Source organism: Lonchura striata, chromosome 3 (assembly GCF_050655825.1).
Source record: "Lonchura striata isolate lonStrDom1 chromosome 3, ASM5065582v1, whole genome shotgun sequence".
NCBI lineage: Eukaryota > Metazoa > Chordata > Aves > Passeriformes > Estrildidae > Lonchura > Lonchura striata.
Window position 1 is genome coordinate 52,253,456 of NC_140705.1, and position 9,322 is coordinate 52,262,777.

The following is a 9,322-nucleotide window of genomic DNA, read 5'->3' on the forward strand; positions in this document are numbered from 1 at the left end:
CTCGCTCGGGGAGCGCCTTTCCCCGCGCTCGGGGAGCGCCTTTCCCCGCTCTCGGGGAGCGCCTTTCCCCGCTCTCGGGGAGCGCCTTTCCTCGCTCGGGAAGCGCCTTTCCTCGCTCGGGGAGCGCCTTTCCCCGCTCTCGGGGAGCGCCTTTCCTCGCTCGGGAAGCGCCTTTCCTCGCTCGGGGAGCGCCTTTCCCCGCGCTCGGGGAGCGCCTTTCCCCGCGCTCGGGGAGCGCCTTTCCCCGCTCGTGCGCCACCCGGCCGGGGCGGCGCGGGAAGCGCGGCGCGGCCCCGCGCGCGGGCCCCGCGAAAGCCCCGGCAGCGGGCGCGGGGCGGGGCGCGGGGGCGGTGCCGCGCGCGGCCGTTGGGAAGTTGCGTCACGGCGGGCGCGCGCGGCTGCGCGAGGGCGGCGGATTCGAACGGCGCAGGGAGAGAGGGCGGCGCGGGATCGGCGGGAGGAGGAGGAGGAAGGAGAGGAAGGCAGGCGGGAGACGGAGGATGAGGAGCACGGCGCCCCGCGGCACTTTACGGAAAATTCTAAAGAAGCACAAGCCGCAGTTATGCCTGGCGGCCAACGTCGATCTGCTGGTGAGGAAGGAGAGGGGCGCGGGAGAGGCGCGGCTGCGGCTGCCCCGGGGAGTCCGGCGCAGCTCCTGCTTTTGGCCGCGGCGGCAGCCGCAGCTGCGCTGCTGGTCCGAGGGCAGCCGGCCCCAAACTGGGACGCTTACTCCCTAAACGCTCTGGCCTGTGCCCCCTGGAGCGCTGTGGACGTGGCGGGATGTCTAATTGCTACTAATTGTGCTTCTGCAGGGACCCGCAGGCAGGGGGGAGGCAAAGCTTGGAGGGACAGACGGTTGGTCTGTGAGAAAACAGGGATGAGCAGAGATCGCCGCTTTGCTGGTGGCTGCTGTATTGTAGCTCTTTGACAGGGATCTTGGGGATTCAGAGGCGGGCTTTTGTGCCACTATGTCCACACTGATGTTCACAGAGTTTGGTGTAGACACCGCGAAACATCAGTTTGGATTACCTGGCTGCTGTATGCCGGTGTTTGTGTAGAGCAGTTCGGGCGTACAGGTAGTCAGCTGAGCTGTGGTCGGTGAGTTGCTAAGCTGCTATGGCACCTTGAGTGCTCACATGTTTTTAGAAGGCCATCTAAGTCGACTCTGCCCTAAACTGTGAGATGACAAGTCTTGTTAGTAATTCAGTAAGGTGTTGGGGTCCTGATCACGGTTAAAAATGCCTGCCAGAAAGGTGCGGACAAAAGATTTGCAAGTTTGCAAAAACAGGCCAATAAAGCTGAATTACTGCTGACCTGCTCTAAGGGATTTGTAGCACAGGTAGGGTTTGTCTCACCAAGAAATTATTTGACTACAGGAGGGAAACCTGACCTCAAGAGAGCTTATGCTAGTTGCTGTATTGAAAAAAAAATCATAAGAAAGATAAATCTTTGAAATAACTTGGTAGACTTAACTTGCTGGACTGTGATATCCTCTTGTTTACAAATGTATGTGGCTCTCAGAGCATTAAAGCATTAACACTAGTATGTTGTATACTGGTATGGGCCCTGACTTGAGTTGTAAGTCCATGCTTTGTAGGTGTATAAAAATTGTTTCTTGCAGCATCTTGCATGTTGGTATCTGGATATATGAAGCTAAATGTATAAAACATATAACATTAAAATAAGTAATATGAGATTAAAATGAATGAAAATGGCAATTACTTGAGAGTATTTACATTTGAATGCAAACATTAAATATTTTTCTAACGGAGTGGAGCTAATAAAAATATGATCACTTCCTGATGTTTTTGCTGCCTTTGGATTTTTTATGGACTAAGGACCTGGCCTCTTGCTACTCATGCTCAGACCTGCTCAAAGCTTACTCAGTAGAATGCAGTAGTCAACTAATCAAATGCACACAATCACACTTTTTTTTTTCAATCCTTGGTAACAGCTGGTCTGTGTTTCCAGAGTAATGAAAATTTGGCTTCAAAGTAGTGTGCTGTCTGAAAAGGGGTAAGTGGTACATCACTCCAAATCTTGGCCTTTGGTTCCCATCTCTTCCTGGTCCTGGCACTGAAGTTCTCTGAGCTGCAAAGACAGTCAGTGAATTGAATTCACTGAGACTAATAAACAACAGCAATCAGATCCAGCTTAAAATATGGCCATGCAAATGTTCATTGCAACACAAAGGATGAAATCAGAATGAATTTTAATAATGTGATGTAAACTTAGATTATCTCTTCTGGTGATGTCAGATTACACAGCTTTTATATTACAAGGCTTGGCTTTTTTATTTTACCTTTAAACAAGAATGTCCAGGTGTGGTGGTTTTCCATGATGTTCTTCAACTAGGCTTGTGTGTAACAGCTCTTTCACTCTTTATTTCCGCGGCTAAATAATCAACACAGCTGAAATTATACCTCTTTTATGAGGCAAAAAAAAAAAAAAAAAAAAAGGATTGGTGAGTTTATTGTGTAGTAAGACAAGTAACAAATTTTTAGTATGTTTTCTAGTGCCTGTGTTATTCTCTACAAACCCTGTAAGAGTGATTAGATGGCATAGTAGCTGTCTTAACAAGATGGAGTCATATACTTTTTGAGCAGAGAGCTTATTTCTTCTCGAGGGAAGTATGAGAAATGTACTAGTTCAATTTCTGGGCTATCTTCCAGAATGATCCATGCTTTATGTCTGAATGTATTGCAGTATGTGCCCATTTCAACAAATTGGTCTGCCTGCCTTAGGAGAAAATAAGATTGCTTTCTTTATTCCCTGACCTTCAGTGATTATTTGCTTGGTAAACCAATGTCTTCTTACATGATTGTAACAAGTTTGAAAGGCATAAAAATTCAGAAAATTTTGTTAAATACTTGGAGATGGTTTCTTCACTTTTGATCAAGTCTCTTCTTGAAATCTGAAGCTTTTTCAGAACCTGTTTCTTAGTGTTAACATCTATCTCTTTGTGTGGTGTAGCTATCAAATTTCATTAGCCTTTTCTTAGGAAGATGTTTGATTTTTTGTTTTCTTTCTTTTTTTGTTTAAGGAGTATGATAATATCTTTGGGTAAAGAGATGTAAATACTTTTATAGGTTTTTTCAAGGCTCTTTTCAAAAATAAGAGGTAATGATTTTAGTACTGAAGTTCAGATAGTTCCCCAATGGTCAGAGAAGAAAATATGCAAGCATTGTTCTAGCTTGCAATAATAGAAGAAAAGCAGGATCTCAGGTGCTTCTTTTATGCTAGAACAGCACATGTGTGTTTCCATTGCAGGAAAAGCTTAAAATATTGCACTGAATGGTCTCTTTTTAATTGGTTGTCACCGCAGAATAATTAATAAGTGTACATTGAAAGTGAAGTATTAGTCTAAAGAATTGTTTTGAAGTTACGGCAGTAAAACAAAATTACAGTGGTTGTCCATGCTATTCCTGAGTTCTGTTGAACAGGTGTATGGAAGTTGCTGTGTAAACAGTGCTGTGAATTTTTTACATATGTTCTTAAAATTTTACAGCCTTTTTTTCCTAGAAAGTAGGCATCCGGTTTTGTAAGGTGAATTTCATAACTAGTTAGTTCAACACTGTTTTTAAATTTTATGCGGAAGGACAATAATTTAACATGTAGCAAAGCAATGTCCTTAAAGAAATGTGATATTGCTTAGTTACTTGCCAGTAACTGTCCTAGTCATGGTATTCAGTCATTCTACCTTTCACTAGCTTTTCTCAATTGCCTTGAATAACCTGGAATATTTTCACCTGTGTGCTCTGTTGTGGAATGTTCCAATTTTAGTTATGTGACTGTTTAAATCTGTTGGAGTACAGGGGAAGCTTCTCTACATGCAGCAATTCACTTTGAAAGTAGGAAAAGAAAGGTACAGTGATTTTGAGAGAAGATGCTGTTTTATAATGCAATTTTAAAATTAACACTTTTGCTTTTAGGTATCTCAGAGAAGGTCATGCAAATGTGGAAGCTTTTGTTCCATCTCACTTCTCCTTCAGGTTGTTTCCAGAAATCTAATCTCTATGTTGATAAGTTTAATAGTGAGAATTCTATTGTTGAACATTATTTTAGTGACACTGCTTGATTCTGCTGGAAATAAGTTCAGTGTGAATAATTAAAGACTGGTTCTAAAATGGCTCTTATGTGAAATAAATCTCCAGGCACGTATGCTTTTTGTGTAGTAGATGCTTCCAAATGATGTTAAATATTATGTAAATTTATCTATTGCGCTCTGACTTAATTTAGTTAAGGCTATTTAAAAAAAAAAACACCTAAACTGCTTGTCATATGAACAGAGTTCTTATGACAGGAGCATGTAACAGATTCTTCGTGCTGCAAACCCACTGCCGATGTATTTCTTTTAAACTCTTAATTTGTAACTTTCCATATTATGTTTTTCCAGGCTTTACAGATAAGTATGGCAGAATAAATGCATCACCTTATTAATATAAATCAAATTTTCATGTGTTTCAGTAATATTTTTCCAAGCACTTGATTGAAAAAGTCTATTTGTACACTTCATGTAGTTTGAAAGTTTAATTTACAAAGGTGTAATTATCAATTTTTCAGATTGGGTTATTAAAATAGTTGACATAATGCCTGTATAATGCTAGAAGTTTGTCTTGTAGGTTAATTACCACACAAATGTGCTATTCGCTGGCAGTTTTAGTCCAAGCTGGAGCAGTTCTTTCCTTGCCTGCTGCAATTTTTTCCTGCTTCTGTATTAGCAGATCAGTATTCCATACGGAAAGGAATACTGCCTGACCAGTTCTTTTAATGTAAAAAAGCTAAGTGATGAGCTGGGAAAAAATGGATGCAACCTCCTGACACTGGAGAATTCCAAGTTCTGGAGAAATTAATGTCAATGTCGCTTTACACTGGAAAGGGGCAGAAGTCCTTGAACTTGTCTGTAGTCCTTATCTGGTGGTAAGGCAGGAATGACTTTGCTGTTCATAAAAGTCTGGCTGTTGTAGTCACTGAAAACTAACTGTATTTACTAGTAAGCAAAAAGACTCCTTATTCTCTGATATTTGTGTTTACATTTTATTATTAAAAACTGCTAATAAAAATCAGATTGATTCCTCTTAGATCAGTTGTGGTTTGCGTGATCATTTCTAAAGCACTTCTATAATTTAAATATACTAAATTTAAACTCTGTTTACAAGAATCGTGCATGAAGGGAATATCTTGGAAATATACTGAGGCTTGAACTGAGTGATAATTTTTTTTTTTCTGAGAATACCTTTCAGGAATTTGGAAGCAGTGTAATATGCAAATTTTCTGTTGCAAACAATGAATTTTTAAAAAAGCAAACTGTGTTTAAACAGCTTGAATAATTTTTTTTTCTTCTCTATTTTAAAGGTTCATTTGAGTTTCTTATTGTTTCTCCATCGGCTAGCAGAAGAAACCAGGACAAATGCTTTTGAGAACAAAAGTAAAACAATAAAACCTGAGCACATCATATCTGCAGCGAAGGTATTAACACACTTCTAATATTTTTCATTTTTGTAAAATGTATTATGACAGCTTATACAAAACTTAAAGTGTTCTTTGATTTATAATCCAAAACCAATAGACACTTAATATTCTTTGTTCATCACTGGCATAATTTACTGTTACCAAGACAACAAATTAACTCTCCTTGCCCTATTAAATATAACCCATTTTTTCTTGATTATTCCCTGTTTAAAGTCATAATTTCAATATATGAGTAAGTCTGCAAAATGGTCTACCAGCAAGCCTTCATGGCATGGAAGTCAGTCCAAAGTTGGAGGATCCTTACTTCAGCTGATAATACATCAAGGAAGCATGCTGTCATAACTTCAGTGATAGAAGTGAAGCTTTGTGGAACAGATGAGAAATTGTTCAGAGAGGTTCATATACCTTTCTTACATCTTCAGTTCTTACCTGCTTAGTCTGAAATAAGTTCGTAGTGGATTCTGGCAGCATTGTTTGGATACTTCTTGAACAAACAGGTACTTTGTGTAATCTATTTGGCAAGGAAAGAACTAAGGGAGAATTAGACTCTGGATTGTTATATGGGTAGTTCAGCATAACAAAATTTGCTGTATGAATATCTGTGAAAAAGGAATTTGCTGCATTGCAGAGCATGGAGAATTTTGTTTACATGCAAAAGAAGGGAAAAGGGTAGATGTTACGCAGCTTTGTCTCTCTAGAAATAGTGTCAAAATATGACTGAAATCCTTTTACTATTCTGTAACTCATTTCACTCCCTAGGATATGTCTGCTTTACCTTGTTGCCATGAAGGAATTCAGTCTATTTTATCTCTTTAATCGCCTTCTGCTGAACAAATTGGGAGGACGAAATTTGATGTTATCTGATATTTTGGTCCTGTGGCCTCTGTTTATCTTCACTGGTTTTTTCCCTTCTGCTGAAAGGTTTAGTTTTATACTTTTCTATTGCTATAGTGACAGAAACATATACAGGATAATGTAGAGTAGCCAAGTAAATGTTGCACTTGGAGTCTTAAGGCAATCATGGTTTCTTTCTAACTGCAGTCTTAACACTTTTTGAACATTTTTGTGCTCCATTTATTTTTTTAAGGTGGAAAGAAAGGAAAAGCTGCTTATATTATAATAATTTTACTTAAATAATCCCACTTGGACTTTGAAGTTCATTTTTCAAATTAAACTCCAAACCAAAAGATGTCCTTCCAAAGGTCTGTGTGCTCTTGATATAGAAAGAAGTGAGGCATTGCAAACAAAAATTGAGCATAAGAGCTGTATTATTGAAAACCTTATTTCTTGTTTTTGTCTAGGCCCAACAGGGTAAGAATTTCAAGGAATCTACTGATGGCTCGAGAGTACTATTGCCATTTCACAGCATTAATTTTCAAAATAAGCCTTTTATGTTACAAATTCTTGCTTATGAATGTTCTTGCTTAAGAAAAAAACCTCAAATTTGAAATCTTTCTATATACTTTTGCTTTATTTCTGATATTTTCCCTAGAGTATCATCCTTTGCAACACAGCTCTTGGAAACAGATTAGCTAGATGAACCTTTGGTCTCAGTAGCCTAGTGTTTTGAATCTCTTGTCTGCTGCCTGAATTGTATTGATAAATATACTTTTTTTCTTTGCAGGTTATTTTAAAGAAAAGCAGAGGCTAGAAAACAGACCACTGGAATTTGAAAACACATTTTTCAATGTTTTCTAACTAACTTGAGTTACACTGTGAACCAGCTTTAGCACTTGTGGAACCTATTTAGTTTTCTTGACATCTATCTCCTGACTATCTTGCTGTTTCTTTAAAAAAGAAAAATTAAAAATCTTAAATTGTGTATTTTCGTACATTTCATGCATAATTTTAATTTATGAGTATCACTTGTCACTTAAGACTTTTGATGTACCTTATTTCATAATGATGGAGGAATGTTTGTACCATAGATACCCTATGGTACAATGCGGCATTTATTATTAAAAGTGCAAAACTTCTTAAGGGGAACAGTTGTTAAAAAAAACCACCAGTGCAAGTTTCACTAAATCTACTATAGATTGTGCAGTTCTTAGCAGGTTTACTAGCTAAACAAAATTATGGCTTTCAAAACAATCACTGTAGAAAGAAGTGTATTAAATACCTTATCTTCAGTTTATTTATAAATGTCTTGATAATTTTGAAATTACTTTGAAAAGTAGGTTGAAACTTCTGTGTTCTGGGGAAAGAATACATGGTATTTTAAATCATGGTTTGAACTGTTAAGCTGATGTGTTTGATGTGGTATATGAGACAACTTGGTGATCTGTAATTCATTTGGTGTGGGCAGATAAACAGGTTATGGAAAAGTAAAGATCTGGCACAGCTGATGTTTTCAAAGTTAGATCTTGTAAAAATAACAAAGATAAGTTGGCATGAGTGCCAGGCTATTTCCTTCTCTCTTTTGTGTGTCATGCTAACTTGTCAAAAGTTTGGAAATGTACATTATGTAAAAGTGTCTTAAGTTCAGATCATATTCTGTTGCTATTCTGATATTTGTAATACTTTCCTGAACACTTTGTTTAATAAATATATTAATAAAGTTATAGAAAATTTTACAGTTTGAGCTGATAATGCAGTTTAATGGAATATATGGTAGCTGATCCTTGATATGCACAATGAGCTGTTCTCAAAATAAAAAATCTTTACAAGTGGTATGTATTGAGTAGTCTAATTTTGTTTGACAAGTATATTCTAGAAACTTAGCAAAAAAATTCTATTTTAGAAATATTTTTGTAGTCTAAAGAAACTGTAGCAACGCCAATACTTAAAATTTCATGTCATGTCCATGTACTTTTTAAAATGCTGTATAACCTTTGAAAAGTCATCCTCTTCCAGTATGCAGAAAGTAAGGAAGCATTACTTTCCTGCTTTACTTGACTCACAGAGCTTAGTGCATTCAGCATCTTGTAAGGGTTGACTAGATTATTTATTCCACATTTTCTTCTCTTACTCCCTTGGAATCCACAAAGAAGGCCAAGAACATACACATTTAGAGGATATGTGGATAGAGGATATTAATAATCTGAAGTGCCGTTCCATTCTTGGAAATAAGGAATATCTGACTAGGTATTTATATTTTTATTTGTAATTACTGTCTAACAATTTTATTGCAAGACTAGATTTTCCTTAGAAATGTTTTCATTTTCCCTGAAATATTTTATTAAGAGTCTTATATCGTCACATACCTCTTCTTCATTGTACAATTGTTTGAGTGCTATGGCTTCTTTTGGAACATGTTTTGATCGCCACTTTTTCATTTTTGATTTTTCCAGGACCAAGGTCCACTCTGAGCTTAGTGGAATATTCTCATGTAGTAGATTGATTAATGATCAGCTACCGATGGGGAAAGGAGGCAGAAAAGGAGGCAAAAAAAACCAGCCACCAGTGTACTTTTGAAATATTTTGTACAGTGGGTTTGGTGTGTATTCATGCTTAAGAAGCTGCCTCTTTTTAATAGGAGAGGGACTTTGATAGTATATTATGAATGTTTTGCAATAGCTGGAGCAGGCAGGTATTAAGAAGACCTAGATAGCTTGGCAGGTATTCAGATTTCTCTCCTTAATGTCAAATAAATACTTATTGAAAATTAATGGGGCCAATAAAGTGAACTTCTAGAAACATTAAATGCTACTGTGTTTTTCTAGTATCTTCTTGAATGTTCACCATCAGGTTAATTGTATTCCTGTTTGACAGCTCTTCTGTTCTCCTTCTTGTATATACCTAGGATCTCTTCTCTACACAGTATTCCTTGCTGGATTTTTGAAATTAAAACTTACAGCAGTATTGTCTAAATACCCATGAACACTTAAAATTAATATAAACTTGGAGTCTA

The 9,322-nt window shown here is 37.9% G+C and overlaps 1 protein-coding gene across 1 annotated transcript; it reads left to right on the forward strand.

Annotated features, from left to right (window-relative positions):
• Positions 1 to 381: 381 nt before the first annotated feature.
• Positions 382 to 8,144, forward strand: CENPW (centromere protein W). The gene is made up of 3 exons (XM_021547117.3): positions 382 to 590; positions 5,356 to 5,469; positions 7,097 to 8,144. Exons 1-3 carry the CDS (start codon positions 501 to 503, stop codon positions 7,121 to 7,123), a joined length of 231 nt encoding a protein of 76 aa, XP_021402792.1. The 5' UTR covers positions 382 to 500; the 3' UTR covers positions 7,124 to 8,144.
• The last annotated feature ends 1,178 nt before the right edge of the window (positions 8,145 to 9,322 follow it).

Bases quoted from the DNA above. Each gene is read 5' to 3' on its own strand.
- CENPW (XM_021547117.3), top strand. From the start codon at position 501: ATGAGGAGCACGGCGCCCCGCGGCACTTTACGGAAAATTCTAAAGAAG. The intron at 591-5,355 runs GTGAGGAAGGAG...TCTATTTTAAAG, and splicing joins CGGCCAACGTCGATCTGCTG to GTTCATTTGAGTTTCTTATT. The intron at 5,470-7,096 runs GTATTAACACAC...TTTTCTTTGCAG, and splicing joins ACATCATATCTGCAGCGAAG to GTTATTTTAAAGAAAAGCAG.